At 51.8% G+C, this 26,411-nt stretch overlaps 1 protein-coding gene across 4 annotated transcripts in view; it reads left to right on the top strand.

Annotated features, from left to right (window-relative positions):
- Positions 1–951: 951 nt before the first annotated feature.
- The window catches only part of VASH2 (vasohibin 2), a 38,258-nt gene continuing 12,798 nt past the window's right edge, over positions 952–26,411 (top strand). Inside the window, exons 1-8 of one of the 4 annotated variants that reach the window (XM_067029982.1) lie at positions 959–1,076; positions 1,487–1,529; positions 1,719–2,148; positions 9,942–10,030; positions 14,170–14,226; positions 14,738–14,812; positions 21,223–21,604; positions 22,876–22,991. In XM_067029982.1, coding sequence (XP_066886083.1) covers positions 1,873–2,148; positions 9,942–10,030; positions 14,170–14,226; positions 14,738–14,812; positions 21,223–21,604; positions 22,876–22,991 — 995 coding nt within the window. In that variant the 5' untranslated portion in view covers positions 959–1,076; positions 1,487–1,529; positions 1,719–1,872. Of the gene's footprint in view, positions 1,077–1,486; positions 1,530–1,718; positions 2,149–9,941; positions 10,031–14,169; positions 14,227–14,737; positions 14,813–21,222; positions 21,605–22,875; positions 22,992–26,411 lie in introns of all 4 variants that reach the window. The other 3 variants (XM_067029976.1, XM_067029995.1, XM_067029988.1) reach the window with 3 other exon arrangements.

Here is a 26,411-nt window from a genome sequence, read left to right as displayed (position 1 = left end):
CCATAAAAAAGGAAGTCAGAGAATCACAGCATCTTAGAACCAGAACGGGCCTTGGAGAGTGAAGGGTCTGCTCTTCTCTTTTCATAAAGAGGCTAAGGCCCAGAGCAGGCAAATGGCTTGTCCTGGATCACACAGCTTTGCCAAGTGATAAACATGGACTTAGGGCCAGGCCTCAGGTCAGTAGTCTGGTACTCCTCACCTGCTCTTCTTTTAAGAAAAAAAGAAAAAGAAAAAGAAGATGCCTTTAAGGAAAAGGTGTTTCCCTGGAGAGTGTGGGAAGGTCTCCACTTCACAGTGGCTCTGAAGCATCTCTCCACCCTCTTCTAACTCAGTAGCTGTAACAGAACAGTGGGGACCTGGCTGACATCCCCGGTTTTAGTGTCACATATCAGCTTGGTTTAAAGGGACTTTATTAATCATGACTAATGTCAGAGAGTATATGGCTGTGTCCCCTTGTTAGTTTTGGGGTATTTGTAATGTAGAATTAAAAAAAGAAGATTTACTGTTGTACCATCATGTTTACATGCCTGCCTGAACCATCCATCACTGCCTGGTAGTGGCAGGTGACTGTGTGCCCAGCCTTCTTCAGGGAATGCTGTCCCTATGACAAGCCCTCCTCTACCTCAGGGTCACTTCTTGGGTGGCTTTAATTCTCCTCTGATTCCCATAGTTGCTCCCCCCGCAGTGCCGCGACCCCTGGGGAAACTATCTTAAGTACCAGGGACAAACTCTCCAGCCTCGCGGGGCTCGCAGGACACGACAGCGATCGGATTTCGCGCGGGCGGCCCAGCTCCCCCTACTCCTCACCCCTCCCGCCCGGGAACCCCGGGAGCCAATCAGAGCGTCGCGGAGCTCCGGGTTGTAGAGTCCCGCGCCCGGGACCCGCCCCTCTTTGTTGCGGTGGCCAATGGACGCAGTCGGAACATCGGCGGCTGCCCGGGTGACTCGCTTATATGTCACAGAATAACATTAGAGGATGGGACATGGAATGAGGCGACGGCCGCAGCAGCCTCAGCACCGCCCGCCACCAACGCCGCCCGGAGAAGCCGTGCAGCCATGAGGCCGACCGTCCGGAGGTAGGGTCCGGGAGCTGCGGTGCGCCCTTTCCGCGCCCCGCCTGCAGCCATTTCCCCGGGGTGCCTGGCGCTGGAACTCAGGGAAGGGGCCGGGTGGAGCCACTGCCACTGGAGCCTGGGGGCCGGGGCCGCCCCTCGTCCGCCCAGCTTCGGGAGGGCTTCGTGGAAGAAACGCGGCCGCTTTTGCAAGCCGAGGCTGTCGCTGGGCTCTCGCGGCAGCCCCGGGCGCTCACGTGCCGGCACGTTCTGGCTTGGCTCGGCGCTCGGCCACATCTGGCGACCAAGGGACGTGTGGAGCCTTGCGGGGACCTCCTGTTCCATCCCGTCCCGCTGCACGAGCTGCCTTTCTTCTCTCTACCCCGTCCACTCCGCAACCTCCACGCTCCTTGTCTTTCCCTCCCGCGGTTTAGGTGGGTGTGAAGCTTTGTGGCAAAATTCAACTCACCTTTCTAGGTAATGGCAGGGCTGGAAGCTCGTGTGCAATTCCGTGGTGGGTGGGTGGGGCGTCCTGTCCGCGCGCGGGGGGAGCGGGGGAAGTGGGGGACACTTCGAAGCCCCCCCCCCGTCTTGGCCACGGCCCCCTACTTGGTTCCTCCGGGTGTCCACTTACCCGTGGTATGTGCTGGGTCTCACTGATTTCAGGCACGGCCCGTAAGCGGAGTTCCAGTCGCCGCTCCCACTTCGCGCGTCTTGCGGCAGCCAGAAGCATGGAGAAGGCCGCCCCCGCGGGGCGCTGATCCCCGCGCCGCGCCCGCGTGCACACGCCCCCCGCCGCCCTCCCCGCCCCTGCCCCACCATGACCGGCTCGGCGGCCGACACTCACCGCTGCCCCCACCCCAAAGGCGCCAAAGGCACCCGGTCCCGGAGCAGCCACGCGCGGCCCGTGAGCCTCGCTACGAGCGGGGGCTCGGAGGAGGAGGACAAAGACGGCGGGGTGCTGTTTCACGTTAACAAGAGCGGCTTCCCCATCGACAGCCACACCTGGGAGCGCATGTGGATGCACGTGGCCAAAGTGCACCCCAAGGGGGGAGAAATGGTGGGCGCCATCAGGAACGCCACCTTCTTAGCAAAGGTTAGTGGCTCCGAAGGAGGTGGGTGGTGTGGACGCTGATGGGACCATTTTGCCTGTACGTAGCAATTTCCATTTTCCTGGTCCTGCTGCAGACTCCCTTCCCCTCATTTTTCGCAACAGTCTCCACCCCCTTTGCTTAATGGAGATGTTTGTCTTGGACGTCTTAGAAATGGGGGAGAGAGAGAAAGGGGGCTTGCTGTCCTGGGACTGTGTGGTCGGCTTGTGCCAAGGTTTCTTTGAATCTGGAGCCAAACTTAGCTCCGTGTACATCCTGCTTCAGCGAAGACTGTAGCCACCAAGTAGCACCAGTGATGGCAAGAATGCATAGGCCCCCTAGGGATCCCACCCCGCTTATCCTCTTTGGAGTCTCTTGGTCCTCCTCTGTCACCCCCTGGCAAATGATTAATTAGGCTATGAATGAATATACAATCAACCAGTCAGATTTCTCAGCATGAATCATTCCTAGATTTTTTTGCCAATTTTTTTTTTTTTTTTGTATGACAGTGACTTTCACCTCTAAAACTTGCAAAACAGGCAGCTCTCTCTTTTCCCAGCTTATCTGGGCTCGGAGAAAAAAGAGTTTTTAACTATGGCTTAGAAGGGACTTTCCAGTACACGTGAGGAATGAATCTCACTGGATAGAGAAAGAGGCTCAGGAGTGAAACTCTGCCTTGGAGAGAAGCCAGTGAGCCAATTGGGTTTGGTGGCCAAAGATAGTGTTAGTAAGTAAGATGGAGGAAGATGTGCAGTGGTCGCTGTATGAAGCACGAAAACGTAAACTGGAGGAGAAATGGCACAGAGCCTGGGGGTTGTAGCATGGCAGATGGTTTCCCATCCATCCTGGGGACACTGGTATGGCCAAGAAGATTCCTGGACAGGTCTAGGAATGCCAGACCTGAGACCTGGAAGGCCATCTGGTCGAGCCCCCAACCTGGAGCATCTGGTGACCTGAGCATCTGAGCCTGCAGGCCAGAAAGCTGTGTGTGCCCTTGGGAAAAGTGACAGAGCCTCTAAGCTTCCTGCTGTAGTTGGTTACGGTGTTTTATTACCCTGCTGGTCAATGAGATCTTCATTATGCCCAGTGAGAATCTTGCCTGCTTTTGTGTCAGCTATAATTACCCTTGCTGAGTCTTCCTTGAGGACTCAGAGCCTGAGAACAAACCCGATACTGGAGTGCAGTTCTGACTTCGGAGTCTGTCCTCACTTAAGTGAGCCTTTCTCATTTAGCAGCCTTAGCCACCTGAATGTGGCTTCTGATTGTGGCTTCATCTTTCTCCCAACATTGTGGCTGGGGACCCCCTCTCTGTGGGAATCAGACAATGTCAGGGTTGGTAGAGACCAATCCTGTACCTCTCAGCAGAATCCCTTCCTCTTTCTGAAGGCCTCCTGGGAGTGGGGGGCTTGTCGCCTCACAGGGCAGCTCCCAGGCCTGGCCAGATTTGGTCACTGGGAAACTCCTCTCTGAAACTGAACAGAGCTCTTCCTTCTCCCCTCCTCGGTCACATGTCATCACTGATTCTTGTGCTCAAGAACCAAAGGGCAGCACACGTCGACTTCCTGTGCTACTCATAGCTCCCTCGAATGTTACGAGATGTTTCTCTTGGAGTAAGGAAAGGACTTGGAGTGAAAAAAATCAAGGGACTGAGTTCTGGTTCTGGTTGTGCTACCTCTAGCTTTGTGGCCTAGGTCACTCGCTTAAAATCTCCGGCCTTAGTTTTCTGACCTATAAAATGTGAGTAGATCAGATTTCACGTAGAGTTCTTTCCAACTCTCAAATCCCATCGTGTTATGACCCATTGGTCTTCAGGTTCTAGTCATCTGTGTGACACGGGCCCTGGATTATTCTGCATCTTCCTTTAATCGTCTTTGTCCACAGGTAGTTCCTTTCACCTTTTCTTATGTGTCATAGTTCCCAGATCAGCTCACTTTCCTCCTCCTCTTTCTAGGACAATTGCTAGTTTGTCATCAGTCAGTCCCCGAAAACATGAACACAGTAAGAAACGCAATATTCTAAATGTTGTCTGAGCAGCTTAGAACATAAATTACTACTTCCTGAGACCTGTATGTGATACTTCCGTTATTGTGGCTGAATTCTGGGTTCTTAAAAAATGAGCTTTCTTTCTTTTTTTTAAATATAGCGGCCATATCATATTGTACTTTCATAGTAACCGGAAGGTCACACGAGAACTGCCAAGCCAGGGCAACCCCAGGCTGAACATGGGCATTGGCTTTTGAACCTAAATAAAGAGCTTCACATTTCTCTCTCTTACACTGAATCATAATGCTTGGTTCTCCATCCTCAACGCCCATCACAGCATCCCCTCTCTCCCTGGTCCTGGCATTCCCCAAACCATGACTCCTATGTATTCCCTGGGATGGGAACAGCTTTGAAAGTTCCTGTTTCCAGGAGCCGCTCCTCTCTGATTTGAGGGCTATTCCTGCACTCAGCTCAGCAGACTTTTTCCTCTGGGGCCAAGCCCTTTTCTCCTTTAATCACATCAGTGTCTTGCTGAGGAATTTGTACAGAAGGGGGGTGGTGGAGTGGTTGGTGGAAGGGTTGGAGAGTTTCAGGGAGCTGAACCTTTTTTTAGCAATTGAATTGTGGACTGAGAAGCAAGAGAAGTGGCCAGGGGAAGGTGTCAAAGGCCTAAGAGGAGGACTGAATGACACTTTCTTTGACCACAGGGCATTTTGTTAGCAGCCGTGGTAATTTCTGCCCAAAGATCCAGGTGCCCCCCCCACTGGGGAAAGGGGGACAGGTATCACCTGCTCTGCAATCCTAAATTTGTGACTGCAGGCCTCTCCCCTGGTGGTTACTGAGTCTGAAGTTAACAATTGACTAGGTGAAAGCCAGGGTTTTTCAGGGATAGTGCAAGAAAGCAGCACGGGTCAGTTGGAGGATAGTAGAGGTTGGGAAGGGAGGGGCAGAGAGGATGGCTGGCCCAGAAAAAACAGCTGGGCCGGCTAGGAAACAGCACCTCCTGCTTCTCGACTGGCTGGAGCCCGACTCTCCTGGGACAGACAGCCAGATGGATTCAGCAGGAAACACCAAGCCGTTTCTTGCAGACACCACGTTTTTGTGCCTCATTCTCACGCTGATCCCAAATTGGGAAATAATTCACATTTAGAGGACTCAGCTTTGCGTGAGTGAAGAAGTGTGAGGGCTTTGGGGCCAGACTTTGCTGCGGTCAGGGCTCCACTCCTGCCCCCTGCTGGCTCACACAGGCAGTGCGCTTTCTTCCCTGTCCTGCGTTCAAAACCATCCATCCGTGCTCGGCCCAAGGTTGTGACCGCTGGACTAGGTCACCATCAACAGATTCCTGACTGCTCCTGATGCAGGGGCCTGGGGCCCATCCTTGGCCCAAGGGTGATGTTCCATGCTCCCCCCACCCCACCCCCTGCCCAAGGTTGCCAGAGAAAATTCTTCTGCCTGGCACCTGCACAGTGTGTATGATACGTATTCAGAGAAGGGACGGCAAAAGGCTTCGCTTTCTCCTTGTACTTTCTTGTTAAAGACTCCCGGGGCCTGGGGCTCTCGATGCCTCCCTGGCTCCTTTCCTGGTTTCTCCCTTCTTTCCACATGGTGATGCACGGTGATGATACACACTCGTGTCCTTCTACATCCCTTCTTGCATTCTTCTGCCAGGACATTGCATTTGGCAAGAATGGAGTGAAAGAGAGCCTGTCCACTAAAGCTTGCCTGTGGTTTGTTTCATTTTTCTTCTTGAACAACCATATTCCTGTCCACTCCCCTCCTTCCCCCCTATTCCCTACCCTCGGGGACCCCACCCCCTAACTGTAGGCACAGTGCCTGTGTGCTGAGGGTGGTTTTGATGTGTGCCCCCTAGATTCTGCCTTCATCAGCTGGGCTGTGGCTTGAGATGGCTGGATGCAGGTGGCAGGAGGGAATCTAGAGGGCCAGGGCCAGGGGAATTCTAGGTTGCAGTCTCAGCTGAAACGGGGCAGGAAGATAACAGGAGAGACTCTCAGGACCCCAGTCAGGGAAGAGGAGAAAAAAAAGGAATGTGCCCTGGTCTTTTCATAAAAGGTTGCACCAATTAATTTTCCCATTATGCTGTATGAGAGCATTCTCACCAGCACTGAGTATCCACACTGCAGAATATCTCTGCTAATTGGAGAGGCCAAAAATGACATTTTGAAGTGGCTTTAATTTGCAGTTCTTAAATTGTTAAGTGTGCTGGAACATTATTAAAAAATATTTATTCACTATTTGCATTTCTTCTTTTGTGAATTGTCTTTTCACGGCCATTTAAAAAATTGTGGTAACGTATAATTTACCATTCTAACCATCTGAAGTGTACAGTTCTGTGAATTAAATATATTCACGTTGTTGTGCAACCATCACCACCTTCCACCTCCAGAAATTTTTCTTCTTCCCTGACTAAAACTTTGTACCCATTAAGCACTGAGTTTCCATTTCTCCCACCCCTCAGCCCCTGGCAACCATCCTTCTACTTTCTGTCTCTATGAACTTGACTACTACAGGAATCTCACATAAGAGAAGTCATCCAATATTTGTCCTTTTGTGACTGGATTATTTCACTTAGCATAAGGTCTTCAAAGTTCTGGCATGTATATAGCATGTGTCAGAATGCCCCTCCTTTTTAAGGCTGAATAATATCCTATTGCATATGTGCTACATTTTGTTTATCCATTTATCTGTTGGTGGACACTTGGGTTGCTTCCACTTTGTGGGGCCATTTTCTTTTCATTGAGGCCTAGAGGGTTTTCTTATCACTTTGTATGAACTCTTCATGAATTAAGGATATTAACTCACGGTCACCACGTGTCCACAGGGGAAGTGGACGTTTTCATCCTCTTCCATCAGAGGCTGAGAAGGCATCTCGCTGATGCTTCTGTGTTGAGTGTCTGGGGGCTCGGGCCCTGCTGATTCTGTTTTCCAGTTACTGAGAAGTGGAGACCATTCAGGCTCCCCCATCTAGACCTCTGAAAACACGCTGTTGATGAATAACAATAACACAGCTAACACTTAAAAACACCCGATGGGCTTCCCTGGTGGCGCAGTGGTTGAGAATCCGTCTGCCGATGCAGGGGACGCGGGTTCGTGCCCCGGTCCGGGAAGATCCCACATGCCGCGGAGCGGCTGGGCCCGTGAGCCATGGCCGCTGAGCCTGCGCGTCCGGAGCCTGTGCTCCGCAACGGGAGAGGCCACGACAGTAAGAGGCCCGCGTACCACAAAAAAAAAAAAAAAAACCAAAAAAAACACCCGAGTGCCAAGCCCCAAGTTGTCTGCTTTATACATTAGGTCATATAATCCTCACAACCAGCTCCGAAGGTTTGAAGTAGGTGATGTCCTCTCCTATTTTATCAGGAAGGAACTGGAGCCTCAGAGAGGCCGTGCAGCTTGCCCAGGGGCCACAGCAGTAGGTGACAAAGCGAGGACTCATAATTATACCCCAAGGAGCCTGCCTGGTTTATCGTCCATCATCCTGTGGGGCCTTGGCAGCCCGAGGTGCTGGTTGGGAGCTGCCCCAGCCTGAGCCCCAGCCCGAGCCCCCGCCAGCTGTCCCAGACGGCAGGGTGGGCTGTAGCCAGATGACATCATCCCCTCAGCAGTCTCGGCTTCTCTCCCTCCACAGCCAGGCTCCCCAGCAGGGGTTTGGGGAATGTGACTGCAGCTCCTGCACTCACTCTTCGCCGGGGCTGGGGTAACCAGGCAGCTGTTTTTAAAAGCCCTTGGGCGCCACTGGGCTGCTATTCTGAGGACCAGCTGCTGCTTGACTCCCCCCATCATCTGGCTCTTGTGGGCTCCGCTGGGCTTGGGGGAGTTGCAATAACTCGGTGGTCGGCCCCCAAAGCTGACTCAGAGCCAGGTCACTCCGGCTTCCTCAGGGCTTTGGCCAAGGGACACCCCTCTGGGGATCCCTCAGGTGGCTGGTGATTCTCCGGGGCGTTGTCCCGTGCTGGCCAGGGTAGAGGTTTGCTCCTGCCTTCATAAACTGTCATTTGCCACTTCCCTTTTGTACCTGGCCTAGAGCTTGGAACACTGGAGGTGCGAAAGAAATGGTGGTTCTCCGTCTCCCCTGCTTCCTCACTTCTCTGTGAAAGCTCTGGCACATTCTTATGCAGAATTCCAGGTGTGGGTAGATCAGTGGATGTTACTGCCAAAAGCAGGGACAAGCGTCCTTATGCTCGCTAGGTCGGGAACACCAGGACGCGCTTTGTATTTTGACCCGGCTGGGCGGGGGTGTTGTGGGAATGGCCGTATAAGCAGATGTTCAGATGGGAACATTTTGCTCCCCAAAGTGACTCTCCAAGACAGGAATGTGATTTGAGCTGATATGTTGTAAACAAAATGTTTGCAGAACAGCTGTGTGAGTGTGTGCACACAGTCTCACATTCTCTCTCTGTCTTTCACACATGCAGTCACGCGTGTGCGCGCGCGCGCGCACACACACACACACACACACGCTGCACCTTGGCTGTGAAATAGGATGTGTGACTAGTTCCTTTCTATTTTAAGTAAAAGCAGCAGAGGGTGTAGAAGTATGGCCCGGGGGACCCTCTTGCCCTCCAGCTTGGCTGTGGGGCCTGAGCTTGCAGAGCTGGGGACAGAAGTGGGGACCGTCCGTGGTCAGCGTCTGGCACTGGTGCCCAGCCAGGCTGCCCGATGCTGTCCCTCAGTCTGTGCACCCGTGGCTTCACCTTCCATCAGCTAAGTACTAAATCCCCAGGGCCTCCCTTCCCCTGTTTTCTTAGAGGGTGGAGCTAATCTGTCCTGCGGGCCCTTCCACCCCTCCCTAAGCGGCTTAGTCCTCCTCTCCTTCCTGCCGGAGCTACAGACCCACAGGGGCTGAGTGTCTCTGTCACCGGCGCCCCTCCCCCTCGCCCATCAGAGAGGCTGAGGTTAAGGGACTGGGTAACACAGAGAAGAAATAAAGCAGAAACTGCCGCCTTGCTTCCCAGTAGTGACTGGATCGGAAGTCCCTGCTTGCTCTCGCTCTTGGCCTGGTCGGCAGGGTTGCTCAGGGCTGGGTGGTATCTCAGCTCTAAATTCCCGAGAAGAGAGACTTAACCTCCCCCTTTTCAGTCCTGGCCCGCCAGTTGCTCCCTTCCCTTCCCAGCAGGGGTTAGAACTTCATTACCCTCAGCTGGTGAATGTTGACCAAGAGGAGATGCCCAGGCAGACTGGGCAGCCGGGTGGGGTCAAAGGGTAAGATGGCTCATGAGTGAGAGGAGCTGCACTTAGCTGGGAAGATTCGAGGCAAGAAGGGAATCTTTGCTAATGCACTTGGGGCTGGCCCCGGGAAACGGATGTGATGGGCATTGCAGGGGATGCTGTTAAAGAGAAGTGGCATGTGGAGCACCAGGTTGCATTCCTTTGGGGCACCATTCATCCTGTATTCAGTGGTGCCCTGGAGTGGACACATACAGTGGGGACAGCAGCCATACAGCAGAAGTGTAGTCGTGCAGTAGAAGTGTCAGGATTAATGGAGCACCTCTGAGCCCTCCTGGACCAGGCCTGGGGAGAGGGCGTCACTACAGGACCTGGTCCTTGGCCTCAAGAAGGGCTGAGGCTCCCCTGGGGAGGCAGGCGGTGTTCATACCACGACACACAAAGGGCCATAGAGAGCCGCCGCGACCCAGGGCGGAGTGTGCGCCAAGGGGACGCAGAGAGAGGACTGGCTGGCCTGGGGAGACTTTGTCCAGGAGGTACCAGTTGCACAGGTGCCCAGGCCAGCGTGGCCATCTGCCTTCAGGAGTAGCTCTGCATCTCCTTGATAAAATGATCTCTCTCTACTTCCCTGCAGCCTTCAGTACCCCAGGTTCCCAACTACAGGCTGTCGATGACGATCCCAGACTGGCTCCAGGCAATCCAGAACTACATGAAGACACTACAGTATCCTTCCGACCAGGGTCTGAGCAGACCCAGCCCGGGGACAGGCGTGATGATGGCGAGGCTGGTGGCGGCTCTGTCCCCATCTGGTCAGCAAATGCTGTGTGAGGTTGGCGAGGCCGGGCACAGGGGGATGCCTCGATGTGAGAGTCTCGAAGAAGTGACACTGGAGGACGTCGTTGCAATGATCAGACCCTCTCTGTTTAAGCAGGGTGTGGGCCGGGCCGGCAAAGGGCAGCGAAGTGGCGGTGGGCAGCACACGCCCCTCTTCCTTCCATCTACTCCTCTTTCTCTACCTCCTCGTCCTTGGTTATCCTTGGCTCCCTCCATCTCTGTTCCTGTACCAGCTTTCTTTCTCCCTCTTCCTTCCTAGTCTTTTTTTTTTTTTTTTTAGTATATCTGTTTATTTATTTATTTATGGCTGCGTCGGGTCTTAGTTGAGGCACGTGGGGTCTTCGTTGAGGCGTGTGGGATCTTTCGTTGCAGCATGTGCTCTTTGTTGTGGCGCGCAGGTTCTCCCTCTCTAGTTGTGGTGCATGGGCTCCAGGGCGCATGGGCTCAGTAGTTGTGGTGCGCAGGCTTAGTTGCTCCGTGGCATGTGGGATCTCATTTCCCAGACCAGGGCTCGAACCCGAGTCCCCTGCGCTGGAAGGCGGATTCTCAACCACTGGACCGCCAGGGAGGCCCCGCTCCTAGTCTTCTGTTCCTTTTCTTTCCTTTCACTTTTGCGCTGATCCTGACCGCTCATCATCTACAAGAGGCTCCCCTGGCGTTGCCTTTGGCGCCCTGGTGCCCTTGGTCCATTCTGCATGAGTGAATGGGGCCCTGGGCTGGGGGCCCTCTCCCCTCATGTGAGTTTGAAGAAGAGCTGAGAAATCCCGTGGGTCCAGGCTGAGTGCAGACCAGCCAGCCTGTGGCCCCTTTTCTCCTCCAGTGTTCGCAGTCAGGATTACATCTGTTCTGAGCGCCCATATGAGCTACGTTGTAAGAACCAAGGGGCAGGGTCAGATGGTCCCCTCGCCACGGCTGGTGCTTTATCAGGGATGGGAGTCAGACGGGAGCCGGGCCAACAGAGGAGGTATATGTGAGTGGGACAGGCCGTTTGCCCAGGCGAGGCAGTGAGCATCTCAGCTAAGCCAGCGTCGGACTCCCTGCCGAGGCAGCTGCTGCCGTCCTAGCCCCCAGCACATTGTTCAGGAGGTCTGCTGACCTCTGTCCTTCCTCCCTAAAGGTACAGAACTTAGCAGAAAGGATTTCACGGGGCACTGCACACACGTCCCACATGCCTGGGAAGAGGCCTCCCCTCTCTGTGCTATAGGCAGGAAGCTTTCCTGTGGACTTTTGTGTTTTCCATGAAGGGGGAAGGGTCCTACCAGATGAGAACTGCCGCTCGTTTGGGCGGGCAGATTTCTTGATTAGCCTCTCAGTTCCCACTTCACGGACTGTGAACTCCCCTGCATGGCATCTTCCTCGTAGAATCCTGAAGCGACATTAGAGAAGATAACACCAGCCTCCAGGGGTCAGGCGGACAGTTCTAGCCTACGGAAGGCTGATGTCGGTGCTGATCGCTGAACTGGGACCACACGGGGGGAGTTCCATGTGGCCCAGAAGCGTAAACTCCTGCCAGAGTCGACCTGGACCCCAAAAGCTGAGTCTTCCTGGATGTGATCGACTCCTCACAGAACGTTCCAGAAGGTGACAGAAATTAGGATGGCTCCCCCCTTCTATTTAGGACATGGTCTTCACAAGGATCATCTGGCTGGCGATTAAAGAGGACGAGCCTGGCCGCTGGGAATGCACTGATAGGGCAAATTTGCATGTGCTTTACATATCATTGGCTCATTCTCCGTAAAGGCTGCAGCCCATTCTCAGTCCTGAAGGATGTGCTTTTCATTTTTCCCTTCACTGACCCATTGTGATGTTCACTGAGCTGGTTCAGTGACTGCAGAGAGGGCTGGAGAAGGGAAAGCACCACCGTGCTACTGGGATCAGGCTCCAGGTCACCTGGCCACTGGAGTAACCTCTTTGTTGTACCTCCTGACCAGCCTTTTATTTAGTTCCTTGGGCCTTCCTACTGCTTTATCCTGGATGCAGTGACTGGTGCTAGGGTATGGGGACCGATTGGGGCCGGCCCTGACCACAGATGTCCTCAGCTGGGGACGGGAAAGGACAAATCTGCCTTCCCTTCTGACAGCCTCACAGCGTTGGCCAACAGGAGTGCTGACCTTGCACCGGGTTCTGCAAAGAGAAGTCCCCACCCCCGAGCTCTGCTGTGTAGGGAGCAGAGGGTGAAGTCTGCCTCTTCAGGCAGCGTTTACAGGAGGCTGTCCTCCCCAGCTCACTTTCAGGGGCTCATAACCGTAAGGAACGGAGAAAGAATGGTCAGGTAGTTTTTTATTATATTATTAGAGGTTTGTCTCACTCCATGCACTAGATGTGTAAACTAGATAGATGAACAGGGGGAAAAATGGGCATATAAATAGAACTTTTGCCAATTGCATGCTACTTTAAATATACAAGGAATCTCACTATTTGAATGAAATCTTTGGCCAAGTGAAAAATCATTTCACAACGAGGCTATGTAGCCCTTCATTCTTCTCTCTTATCTCTAGGGTTTTGTATATTGTATTTTAAAAAATCTGGACAAGCCTGTATTGTTATTGGTTATTCTTATGGCTCATGCTGGTAATTTCGACGGTGAGCTTGTTAAAATCATCCGCTGGGGCTTCCCTGGTGGCGCAGTGGTTGAGAGTCCGCCTGCCGATGCAGAGGACACGGGTTCGTGCCCCGGTCCGGGAAGATCCCACATGCCGCGGAGCGGCTGGGCCCGTGAGCCATGGCCGCTGAGCCTGTGCGTCCAGAGCCTGTGTTCCGCAACGGGAGAGGCCACAGCAGTGAGAGGACTGCGTACCGCAAAAAAAAAAAAAAAAAAATCATCCCCCGGCCCTCACCCTAGAACTTCCAATTCGACAGTCCCAGGTGGGGCAACTCTGACATCAGGGGCCAAGACCATGGCCTGAAATCAGAATCTCTAAGGATGGAGCTCAGAATGTGCTTGTAACAAACTCTCCAGGTGATCGTTACATATGCTTGTGTCTTAGAGGCCAAGCACGTCTTTGCCCGGAGAGGAATCCCAACCCTTGTCGGGAGGGTGTGCAGTTCCTTGAGGTGATCATTGCCACTTTCTGCAGATGCCCATACCACTGTAGGGGCACACACCTAACCTCATACTTCCTGCCGGGGCTACAGTTCATGCTTCATTAGCACCTTCCCAGTATGCACTATTTCTATAGGATTTTGTTTGAGGCAGGAAAGAGAAACATATAAAACAACTTTTCTTCAGGCTCAGAAAAAAATCAAGGTCCAGTCTCAGAGAGCCCGGTATCTGAGAATCTCCAGTCTCCTTCAGAATGAGCTGGTGCGGGCTTGCCCAGTCCCTGAGACCTTGTGGGCAACCAGTTAAATCCCAGTTTGTGGATAATGCTGTCATCTTCTCAGATCTAGTAATCAATATCAAAAATCAGTCCAGGCATGAAATGAAAGTGCTATCTCCACAGTAAGCTCTGCTGCAGAGTCTGCGCTCTTGAGAAACCCTACTACCATCTATCCACCTTCCATCCGTAACCCTTCCATCCTTCCTTTCACCCATCCATCAACCTACCTTTCTGTCTGTCCAGCCAGCCAACCAGCTTTCCATCCATCCATCCATCCACTCTTCTATCAATTCCATCCTTCCTTCCATCCACCCATCCATTCACTTATTCCTCATTCATTTAATAATATTTGCTAAATGGAATATGTTGGGGTTGTGCCAGGCTTTATGGGTGACACAAAGATGATAAATGGTCCCAGCTCTCAAAGGGCTTGTAGTCTAGTAGGTGAATTAAGACATATAGTCCACTAAACAAAATACAGAGCAGATTGAAAATAGCTATTGTATAGATCCAAGGTGCTTTGGGGCCTAAGTTAGAAAGTAGATTTCTAGGGCAGGACAGAGAGGAGGAAGATACTGTTGGCGATCTTCCGGCTAGAGGCCACCTTCTGGAAAGCCCCCACTTCCTCATCCCGTTGAGAAATCCCTCTGCTGGATTACTGAGACCTTTGGAGTTTTCTGTCACTTTCCCTTTACATACTTCACACAGATACAATCATACAGGGACCCAGTTCTTTGAAATTAGGAAAATGAGACCGCTGAGTGGGTAAGTGGTGCATGATGTGTGGGCCAGGTGACCATGTTCCTATCTGAGAGCTGCCATCTTTCTCTCCCACTCTCTCTCCTTCATCCCAGCGCTCAAATATTCTGGTCTGTAAGGGGTAGGGGTGCCCCGGGCCAGGTTGGAGGTGGGGCTGAGCTCAGCTCAGTGGTGGAGACTGACTCGGGTGGGGCAGACCTGTGAAATTTGTTTTATGTGGCCTTTTTCACTTGCTCCATTGTAACACCCCTGTCCTGGGTTAGTGGGAGGGTGCTGTGGAGTAAAAGCACTAATCTCCCGGAACTACGTCTTGCAGAGAGGAGTGGAGAATTTAGGAATTTAGTTCCACCAGGTGCGGATGTGCTTTTGCGAGCCTCCTGCGAGGCAAGTTCTGCCCTTTCTCTCTGTACTCCTGCACGCCGCCTAGTGTGGCGATGGGCGTGCCTGGTGGATTGGCGCACAGTCCGGCCGCGTAATTAAATAAGTCTGAGATCCTTTGCTGTGCTCTACCCTACAGGTTAATGGAAACAGCGAAAGAAATGACTCGGGAGTCCTTGCCTATCAAATGCCTTGAAGCTGTCATCCTGGGCATGTATCCTTTAAGTGACGTAAGCTTAAATTTACTCCATAGATGATAGCTTCACTGTGGGGCTGCTTGTGCCTATTTTTTTTTTTTTTTTTTGCTTGTGCCTTTAACATCCTAGATCCACAGAGATGATGCCTGTTGTCTCCTTGGAGGAAAGTGTCAAGCCCTCTAGGTGCTTCTCTTGAACTTTCACCATCTGGAGTTGAACCAAATCAGAGCTTGGACCATCATCAGTGTTAACTTGTGAGCTGAAGCCTGCATCACGGCCAGCTCCCAGGCCAGATGCATTAGTCACGAGGAGAATTCTAGCTTCAAGGGACTAGTGAGAGAGTGTGTATCATTATTTTTTGCATTAATCTGGCATTGCAACAGGAAAGACCCTCCAGGGAAAATGGGATTATCCAAAGCCGTCTCCAGGGAAAGTTCTATGAGTGGATTGTGGAGGAGACCAATGGCGTAGGGTCCTGACCCTACAGGACATAAAGCTGAAACAAGGGTCTGGTCTCTCCATACTTTCTGCTCCGTTTTCCACCAGACTCCTGGGTCCTCAGCCTGAGGGGGAATACGGGGGGAATACGGTCCAGAATAACTGTGACGGCACTGACTTATTAGTGGTGGTGGCAGTAGAATATGATCTGGTAGGAAAGCAAAGAAACTCCCAGTCCTGGGGCAGACGGCTGGGGTGAACCGGCCAAGAGAACACAGTAAGACATGAGCTCGAGAGGTGATCCTAACCTGATCCCAGGTTAGGACAGGTAGGTCCTTGAATGCCATTCTGAGAAGTGTACCTTTTTCCAAAGGCAATGGGCAGCCCAGCCGAAATCTCTGGAGCAGAGACAGGACATGATGAGGTGTGCACTTTAGAGAGGTAGTTCTTGGGGCCATTTGAAGGGCAACCAGAGAAGGTGGGGCTGCATCTGCGAGGCCAGTTAGGAGCTGCTACGTGAGGGCAGTGGTGATCCTTGAACCACGGTTTTGGCTATGGGAATGGATTTGAGGGGACTGTTTCAAGAGATCCCGAGGAGATAGAATTTACAGGACTTGGAGGCCAGAGAGGTAGAAGGAAAACCAGGAGAGAGAGCAGATACAGAAGTCAGTGGGAGGACTGGTGACTCAGAATCGGACTGGGGACAGTAGGCTGGGTCTGGTCTGTTCTCCCGGCCCCCTGGACATCTTTGTGGGGAGGGGAATTTCCGCCCCTCTGGTCTGCAGAGCGCTGGCTGGCCGGATCTGAAACAGGACCGTCCACAGGTGCCCAGGCTGATGTCTGAAAAATGGAAACTTGAGCTTTGTGGAGGCCTTTGCCCAGCCCTCCAGTCATACCTCCTCCCTGTTCCCCACCAAGGAGATGGACTGTGTCTGGGGGCCCAGCAGGAGGGCAGGAGGGGGGCGGGGGGGTGGGGAGGCAACAGATAGCTCCGGGCCCCACCCTTTGGAGGCAGGAGTCAGCACAGCTGCTGGGCAGAGCCTCCTGCAAGTTTAATGGGGTGAACAATTGTCGGGGATTTGCTGGTGATGGGTGAGGGAGCCCATCACCACGGGCACCAGCTGCCTTCAGACCCTGTGCTGACAGAGGTCGCAGGGCCCCTGGATGGAGGTCATCTTGCTTCACACGGCAGTCCTGTACACAGTTGTCTTGTCCCCGAGCAATTATATCAATCCAAGCCGAAATTAGCTTAGGTTACCGGAGTTACCGATGAAACGTTTGGGGTCGGGGGGATGGACCTGTGGCCAGCCTCTGGACCTGTCCGAATCAGAGGGTAGCGTGCTCTGGGTTCTTCTTTGTTCTAAACGGTGTGTCATTTCAGAAAAGTGGAGGGAGGGTGGAGAAATACAGCTGAACTCAGGGAAATGTGACTCTTGCACAGACAGGAAACACAGCTGAATTCTAAAAGTTACGGCCTCTTTGTCTTTGCTCTGTGTCAGCAGCCCTGTGGCCTGCTTTGCTCCCAGGCACAGTGAAGGACGGACTTGGGTCATCGGTCGGCCTCCCATGGGCCCTTCCACAGGTCCTGGGGACAAGCGGTGCGTTGACAACTCTGAAACAGGTCGGCTTGGCTGCTGCTTGGAAGCTGTGTCCATGGGCTTGTCCTTGTTTTCTCTTGTTTGACGTGAGCTCCGAGTTCAGGATTCATTTGTGAAGGGCCACTTCTTTTGATCTTGTTTTTTTGATCATGCTGGAGAGATAGACTTTTGGTTCCAGATTATTTTCTGAATCATGGCAGCTCTTTAGGGGGCCTCACTGGCTCTGGTAGGGCTTAATCGTGGTGCCGAAGTGCTATGGTTTATTCAATAACACGTATGTAATTAGAGGCAGGGGAGGCATAGCCCCAGCAGGCTGGGTACTGGGCAGATTTTCCCTAGAAAAGCTCAGGCTACTTCCCAGCCCTCATCCATACCTATTAGTCCCCTCCCTCTCTGTTCACAGAGGCTCCAGGTCCCAAGGCTTTACTGATTGCTGTAGTGATGGAGCAAATCCAAGTGATTGGTGACGTCACAGGATGGACTGGTGGTCCCTCCAGTCCCCTCCCCACTCGCTCTTCTCCCCTTGGCTGACTCTGCCTCTCCTGTGGGACTCATTCTGGTCCCGAGGGCTCCTCTCTGCTCTTCCTGAGGTGGCAGAGATGCCTCTCTCACAACCCACGTCACGTTGGGGTGGGTTTTTTTCAGTTTGAGATAAAATTGATTTAGGGCACCGTGTAAGTTTCAGGTGTACAGCATAATGACTTGACACATACATTGCAAATGTGGGGTTTCTAAGAATTGTAAACTATCCATAACACAGATTTACCATTTTAACTATTTTTAAGTGTACGATTGAGTGGCATTGAGGACATTCACGCAGTTGTGCAACCATCACCACCATTCATCTCTAAACTTCCTCTTTCCCAACTGAAATGCTAAACCCATTAAACACAGGGCCCCCAGTCCCGGGCAGCCACCATTCTACTTTCTGTTTCTATGAATTCGACCACTCCGGGTACCTCATAAAGTTGAATCATGACAGTATTTGTCCTTCTGTGACTGGCTTATTCCACTTAGTGTAATATCCTCGAGGTTCATTCATGTTGCAGCATATTGCAGAATTTCTGTCCTTTTTAGAACAATGATATTCCATTGTATGTACATAACACACATTGTTTATCCATTCATCCCTTGATGGACGCTTTGGTTATTTCCACCTTTTGGCAATTGTGAATAATGCTGCTGTGAACATCGGTGTGCGAGTATCTGTTTTGAGTCTTTGCTTTCAGTTCTCTTGGGTATATACCTGAAGTACCTGAAGTACAATTGCTGGGTCATATGGTAATTCTATGTTTAGTTTGCTTGAGGAACTGCCATACTGATGGTATTGTGTCCACTTTGAGTCTTTCTCCCTATCAGACTTCCAGGGAGTCTTCATCTTTGGCTCTGCAGCCCTACCTAGCAGTCTGTCTGGCACAGGAAACACTCACCCAGTGTTTGTTATACTGACTTAACTGAGGAATGCCCTTGTTCCAGCCCCAGAGAACTCGCCCCAGAAAGCAGGTAAGGATTTATGTAAGAGGACTCAGACGGATGTGATTTCACTCCCTTACTGCCAGTTTATCTCACATGATAAAGTGAAGAGAAAGCAGGTAACCATTTTTATAGAGAGGAGCCATCTGTGATTTAATTAAGGGTAGAGGACAAGGCTTCTTTCTTTTAAGGGTACTGGATTAGCCCCACACCCAGTGCAGACCTTTTAAAAAAAAAAATTTTTATTTAAAAGAAATTTTAATACAATTTTTAAAGGTTACTTTCCATTTACAGTTATTACAAAATATTGGCTATATTCCCCATGTTGTACAATACATCCGTGAGCCTATCTTACACCCAGCAGTTTGTACCTCCCACTCCCTCATCCCTATGTTGCCCCTCCCCCCCACTCGTAACCACTAGTTTCTTCTCTGTATCTGTGAGTCTGCTTCTTTTTTGTTATATTCACTAGTTTGTTGTATTTTTTAAGATTCTACATGTAAGTGATATCATACAGTGTTTGTCTTTCTCTGTCGAGCACAGTCTTTTTAAATGTAAGGAAATGTATCCTCACAATCTAAGATTCATCCTTTCAGCCAGCACTAACCAGGTACTTCTGTGTGCCAGGCCTGTGCGATGCCTGGGGATACCAGGGTGCAAAGCACAATTCCTGCCATTACAAGATACAAACGCACACACGTGCGTGCACATACACACACACACAAAGCAGGATGAATAAGCCCCAGGTGCTGTGGGAGTTCTTGCAGGGGGTGTGGGAGACTTAACCCACACTGAGGAAGGTCAGGGGAGGTATCACACCCAGGAAGTGAGGCTGTTCCAGTCAGGGAGCAGCCTGTGTAAAGAGAGAAAGCCCAATAACATCCTTTTTTAAAAAATAAATTTATTTATTTTTGGCTGCATTGGGTCTTCGTTGCTGTGCGTGGGCTTTCTCTAGTTGCGGCGAGCAGGGGCTACTCTTCATTGTGGTGTGCGGGCTTCTCATTGTGGTGGCTTCTCTTGTTGCGGAGCATGGGCTCTGGGCGCGCGGGCTTCAGTAGTTGTGACACACAGGCTCAGTAGTTGTGACGCACGGCTTTAGTTGCTCTGCGGCGTGTGGGATCTTCCCAGACCAGGGCTTGAACCTGTGTCCCCTGCATTGGCAGGTGGATTCTTAGCCACTGCGCCACCAGGGAAGCCCCAGTAGCATCCTTATCACTCATGATTCTTAGGAGACCCCAAAGATCTCTGCCAGGTTTAAATCCCCCACAATATAAGACTGATGTGTGAGTGAAGCCATAAAAGAAGTTATACTACGATGGAGACATGAGGTCATGGACAGTGGGTTTAGTAGCTTGGTTTTGAAAGTTTCATAGGTCACTTTGGTCTCATGGCCTTGTAATGTAAAGGTCATTTAAAATATTCAGTTATATTTGACTTCATATTCTGAGGGAGTATGTGCTGAGGGCAGTGGGCACAGATCTTTGGGTTCTTTATGGTCTCAGGGTGTATCCTTCAAAAATGTCACAGGTTGAGAGTTCCCTGGAGGTCTAGTGGTTAGGGCTCCGCGCTTTCACTGCTGAGGGTGTGGGTTCAATTCCTGGTTGGGGAACTAATCCTGCAAGCTGCACTGCAGGCAAAAAAAAACAACAAAAAAAATGTCACGGGTCAACTGTAGGTCAGTGTGTGATCCCGGAGTGTGGGGGAGATGAGACAGTACAAAGGGATGGTGACCAGGGGCTGAATCATGGCAGGACTTTGCTGAGGGATTTGGACCAAGTCCTGGAGAAGATGAGAGACACTGAAAACTTAAGCAGCAGAGTGACGTGTACCAAATTTTGGCTTCAGTAGATCATTCTGGCCACTGTATGGAAGGTAAATTGGAGCAGGGGCAAGAAATGGTGAAGACAAGTTCTCAGAGAGTGGAGAATGGTACCCACTTACTGAGCCCTCACCGCGCACAAGCCACCATGTTAAGAGCCTGGATTGTTATTTCCCTTAGAAAAGGTCTGGAGACACCAGTGGTCTTCAGCAGAGTGTATTTGAATTTCCAGTATCCCTCACCAGAAGAGTTGGGTCTTTGAGTCTCCACGGCCACGCCAGGGCTGTCCAGAGACTTTGAGATGGACTTGAGGATGTGGTGCCTCTTGTCCATGGTTGCAGCGTGTGGAGTCAGTGAAGCTGCACCATGTGGGGTTGCTGGGCCCAAACCGAGTTAAGGGTAAGAGGCTGGGTGGCTCAATCCAGACGGGCCAACACGTGGAGAGAGCTGAGCTGTGACACCAGCTGGGTTGGGGACTGAAGGGAGCCTGAGGTTCGGATGCTGCAGGCAGCTCTCTCTGTGGTACCCAAGGCTACTGGCCTGGGTATACTGGGGCCAATGAGAGGAGCAGATGAGGTGCAGATATGACCCATTCTGACACCATTCTGTCCCTTCCCATCCTGTCAGTTGGTCTGTGTCTTTTACATCTCCACTGCCTTGCCTTGGTTCTGGTTGTCATTTCTCCGAGCACCATCGCAGAGGCCTTCAATTCCCGGTCTGTCCCACATACTCCAGCCAGAATGAACGACTGAGAACATCATTCCAATGGCAGAAACCAACTTTTAATAGCTTATCATCCCTTGTAGAGCACCAAGGGAGGATAAAGTACGTTGTTAATGGTTTTGCTTGCATTTATTTATTTACCAAAGAAGATGGTAAATCTTCCCTCTTTGTCCCATATTCATTTGGTTTGGTATGCACCATGTGGCAGGTACTCAAAGATATCCAGTGAGTCCTTTATAAGAGGATTGGTCTGGAAAGGTTAGGTCTGGGCCTGCTTAGAGGCAGAGGGGTGGACCCACTGACTTTCCTTTCCTGGGAGTCCCAAGTTCTGGTGTCTTCACGCCTCCTTTCTCTTCCTTGACTCACGTTCTCTAAGATACTTAACCAATGGACAGCCTTCCATCGAGCGATTCCCCATCAGCTTTAAAACCTACTTCTCAGGAAACTACTTTCACCATGTTGTGCTGGGGATTTACTGCAGTGGCCGCTATGGCTCACTGGGCATGAGCCGAAGGGCTGAGCTGATGGACAAGCCATTGACCTTTCGGACTCTGAGTGACCTCATCTTTGACTTTGAAGACTCCTACAAGAAATATCTGCACACAGTCAAGAAGGTCAAGATTGGGTTGTATGTCCCCCATGAGCCTCATAGCTTTCAGCCCATCGAGTGGAAGCAGCTGGTCCTCAATGTCTCAAAGATGTTGAGGGCTGATATAAGGAAGGAGCTGGAGAAATATGCCAGGGACATGAGAATGAAGGTAGGTGCAGGGGAGGCAAATGAGCAGTGCAAGAGAGTTCTTTCCTCGCTCTCTCGCGCTCTCTCTCTCTCTCTCTCTCTCTCTCTCTCTCTCTCCCCTTCCCTCCCTCCTCCTCTCTCTCTTTCTCTATTGCCACGTGCCCTGTGTTTCTGAGATGGTCAAAAGTTTCTTGAGGTTATCTTGCTTAGTAGGCACCCTGTTAAAAAAATGCCATTCAGTTTTTGACACGGACAGTTTAAAGTCTCTTTGCATTTACTACTTTAAAAACTAGAGCTAAGCTCAATTTAGGTGTGGTAGCTGAAGCAGAGTCTTGGCCTGCAGTTCCTTCTGAGTCAATCTAAAATGTTAGTCATTTTATACTAAGGCTCTAGTTTTGTTTTATTCTGTTTTGTCTTTATAATAAGAGTGGCCAGTCATCTCAGTTTCCCTGAAACTGAGGGGTTTCTGAGGACATGAGATTTTCAGTACTTAAAGCCAAGAAAGTCTCAGGCGAGCCAGGATGAGTGGGTCACCTGCTGTATAATCTATTTCAGAGTCGTGTTTTATCTCTGCTTTGCTTTGTAAGTTGCAGAGCCTTTTGGCATAAAATTCTGACCTGGAGTCACAAAAGCAAACAAAGGAGCATGCGGCTCTGCTGGCTTTATATAAACTACACTCATAAGCCCTTCTTCCTTCCACCATGTCACTTCCAAGGTGACAGGATGCCTGTTTATCCCTGCTCCTCCAGAGCTCGTGGAGTCACTGAGAGAGAAAGCCTGTGTGTATGCCGAGCCCCGCAGGGGCAAGGGATTATGCCGAATTCAGGCTTGGTTGTGTTTAGCGCCTGGGGACTTCACTCGGCAGCACCTGTAATGGAGATTCTCGATCAGCTGGACCCACTCTGCGCATGCGTATGGGGTGGGCGGGTCAGAAAAGGAACCAATTGGCTTCTGGGGCAACGTGCATGGGACTTCGCCTTCGCGAGAGGGGAAATTTCTGAGCAACCAAACAGCCCCAGGAGGCTGAGACATTGGGCCCTGCTCCTCTCTCTGCCGTGGGGAAAGGGGCACAAGGTAATCCTATCATCCTCTGGGAAGTGGAACCTCTTGACAAGTGCTTCTTGTCAGTGCAGCACGAGAGAAGCACATCTGTGTGTCAGGAGGAGGTCTCCAGCTCAGGGCCTTCTAAACCCCGGGATCATGAATGGGCAGGGGTTGAGATGCTGGGCTGTAGGGAGGCATGAGGGCGGGTCTGTTAGGAAGCAGCGTGGTAACTCCTCGTATCTCCTCCAGATCCTGAAACCTGCAAGTGCTCACTCTCCAACCCAAGTGAGAAGCCGGGGAAAATCACTGTCCCCCCGAAGGAGGCAGGCAAGCCCCCCAAGACGGCTCGGCAGGCGAGACAAATCGTGAGTAGTATTTTCTCTTTCCCAAATTAAGGCCCAGCACACACGTTTGGGAGGTTGTCCTGGCCCTTGGGGATGAAGTTGTGTCCTGGGCTCGGCATTTGAACCAAATGGTGATCTCCAAGAGATCTGCCTCTCGTCCGGTGGCATCTCTTATGGAAGAGGATCCACCATGCACATCACTCCCAGTGCTCTTACCCTCCTGTCAGAGGTAGACACAGTTGGAGGGATAAGCCCCGGATGGTGTGAGACGGAGGACAGTACGAAATCCCGGCAGCATGGAAGGAGCATTGGCCTTAGAGTTAGGAAACCCATGTCTGGAGCCAGCTCAGCTGCTTAAGGAGCTGTGGGGCCTTCGGCATGTCGTGCAGCCTTTCCGGGCTCAAGTTCTCTCACCCCCAAAATGAGATTGTTAGAAGTGATGAACTTGCCTAAAACCTTAGCCTTCTGTGCCCAGCAGAAAGCGCAATCGCCCTCCATGGATGGTGGCATCAGAAATACCACTAGGCTCATCCTCTTCCCTGGTTGACTGTATCCTCCCGTTTTAGCCCTGAAGCTAGTGGTTTCACACCTGCATCTTAGTTCAAAATGACCCATTTAAGAAATGATGGATTGGAGATGCTGAGGCTACCCAAAGTAACCAGTGATAATCCACTGGCAGATATGCGGGTCATAATTACACTGGGAAAAACTACTACTTTGATTAATACCAGCAGCAGCTGTGTCTGTCACGTGGGTTCTCACCGTGTAGGGGACCGAGTGGTACAGGGCACAGAGGTCAAGCTTGGACCCCGGCTCTGCTGCCTATTAGCCTTGCAGCCTGGGCAAATCCTTCGGGAGCCTTAGTTTCCTCATCCGTCAAAGAGGATGAAAATGTTTTTCTTGCCTGTATCACAAGGTGCGGTAAGGATCAAGTTAGAAGGCGTCATGAGAGCAATTTGTTAATGGTGAACTGCTGTGCGCAAGCGTATTATTGGCACATCAGCTCCGTAGAGGGAGAAGGGAGAGTTTTACGGTCTTCCTTTTTAGATGAAGAAACCAGAGCACAGAAAAGGTTTGTCATCTTTCGCTGTGTCGTGTAGCTGGCCAGTGATGGCACTGGGGCTAGAACCCAGATCTCTTGACTCTGGGAAGGTGGCGGGGGAGGGCAGCATTGGTTCTGTTTTTGGAAGACTAGGACAGGACCAGGTGTTGTCAGCTCTGAGGAAGGTGCTCCTGTAGCTGAAGGTCAGTCGGGGTGGTTTCAGCATAGGTGTGTCCTTTTTTGGGTATTTTTATTTTTTAATTATTATTATTTTTTTGCGATACACGGGCCTCTCACTGTCGTGGCCTCTCCCGTTGTGGAGCACAGGCTCCAGATGCGCAGGCCCAGCGGCCATGGCTCACGGGCCCAGCCGCTCCGCGGCACGTGGGATCTTCCCGGACCGGGACACGAACCCGTGTTCCCCCGTACCGGCAGGAGGACTCTCAACCACTGCGCCACCAGGGAAGCCCAATGTGTCCTTTTAGGGAGCAGGATGGCTTCAAGCCTTTCATACATGGCCTCTGACCCTGTTCCTGCCCCTGATGCTGACTAGCACCCTTGACCCTGACCCTAACCCTGTCTCTCCTCCTCTCTGATTCTAACATCCATTCATTGCTGTCCCTGAACAAAGTAGCAGTTGTCTCACAGGACTATGGACATGTAAGCCCTTCCCAGAGGATCATTTGGCATAGAGTGAGTGACCCAGAAATGGGACTCTGGTGGCTCCTGAAGCAGGGGAGGGGACCCTTTAATCTGATAGATTATCCTTTCTGCCCGTGGAGGCCTGAGTCCTTTCCTGAGGGGCTCCCACTCTTCAGCAAACGTTGAGCCGTCCATAAGGTCTTTCTTGAGACTCTGGCGTCCAGGGTACATGGAAACCCTAGGCATTCTACCTGACGGATTTATGCACAGAATGGCAGCCGCTGGTTTTTAAGGCGATTCCTGTCCGAGTCGTTTTACTTGGATCCACAGGAACTTTGCGGTCCAAAGTATACTAAGTTTTTAACCAGAAAAAGTTACTGTGATTGCCCAGGGATGGTAAAGCCAATAAGATCTTAGAAGCTGGTTGTAGAGACAAAAGTGAGGATGACAAGCTGCTGGTGATGGTGGTGGTAGTGCTGGTGGTGTGAGTGGGGTAAGAAGGTGAATTTGAGTTTGGACTGTGGACTTTGAGGTACTTCTTAGGCACCCAGGGAGCGGAGTGTTTGTTGTAGAAGTTGCTGGAAATGCAGATCTGGAGTTGGAGGAGGTTGGGAAAGAGAGATCATGCTCTTAGAGCCGTCTCCTCAGAAGTGACAGTTGAAACAACAGCTGGATAAATTTGCAAGGAAAGAAGGGAGAGAAAGGAGAGAAAAGAAGTGATGTCAGGGTCCTGAGCGGGCCAGAGGAAGAAGACCCAGCGTAGCAGATGTGGAAGAAACAGAGGGCAAGAGAAAGGATCAGGAGTGTGGAGGCGTACGTACGCCTGTGCCTGCAGGGAACAGTGGGGAAGAGGGAGGGAGGGTTTAAGGGGGGTGAGGAGGTAGAAGTTGACAACCGTCCATCGGACGGCTTTGATCCTGCCGGGGAAGGAGGCCGAGTCACCTGGTGGGAGTGAGGAGGTGGGTTATCAGTACAGGGTGAAAAAAGGGCTGCACACAGGGCCCATCTGAGGAAAGACAGAAGGATCCTATACCCCTGTTCTCAAGCTTGAGCAAACCTAGAACCACCCGGAGGGCTTGTTCAAACAGGTTTCCGGGCCCTGCCCCCAGCCCTCCTGATTCAGCAGATCTGGGTGGGGCCTGAGAAGGTGCCCTTCTCACAAGTCCCCTGGTGACGCCGATGCCGGTCCAGGGACCACACCTGGAGAGCCACCGTTTGATCAGTCAATGTGGGAGAACTGATCTGAGGCTGGACTTCAAAAAAAAAAAAAAAAAAAAGGGCCTCCCTGGTGGTGCAGCGGTTGAGAATCCGCCTGCCGATGCAGGGGACACGGGTTCGTGACCCGGTCTGGGAAGATCCCACATGCCGCGGAGCGGCTGGGCCCGTGAGCCGTGGCCGCTGAGCCTGCGCGTCCGGAGCCTGTGCTCTGCAACAGTGAGAGGCCCGCGTACCGCAAAAAGATAAAAACAAACCAGACCGTCAAGATGAAGGTCCTGCGTCTGCTGAAAGGGGCAGATGAGGCCACTGAGTGTGGTTTAGGGGCTCAGCCCTGCCTGGGCCTCTGGATAATGAGGTTGCTGGGCTGAGGTTAGAGGGTGTGACCGAGGCCTGGCCCCGTGGTTGGGCCCCACTGAAGTCACTCTGGGAGGAACCCAAGTGGTCTTTCTCCTATGGGCCACATAGAGAAATCCTGTTCTTGGTTATCCCCCAGGCCGTGCCCCTGCTCTAATCTGCAGCTGCTTTGTCGTGCAGCCAAG

This window comes from Kogia breviceps, chromosome 1 (genome assembly GCF_026419965.1).
Source record: "Kogia breviceps isolate mKogBre1 chromosome 1, mKogBre1 haplotype 1, whole genome shotgun sequence".
In the NCBI taxonomy this organism is placed as follows: Eukaryota; Metazoa; Chordata; class Mammalia; order Artiodactyla; family Physeteridae; genus Kogia; species Kogia breviceps.
This window is presented reverse-complemented; position numbering and strand designations above follow the sequence as displayed.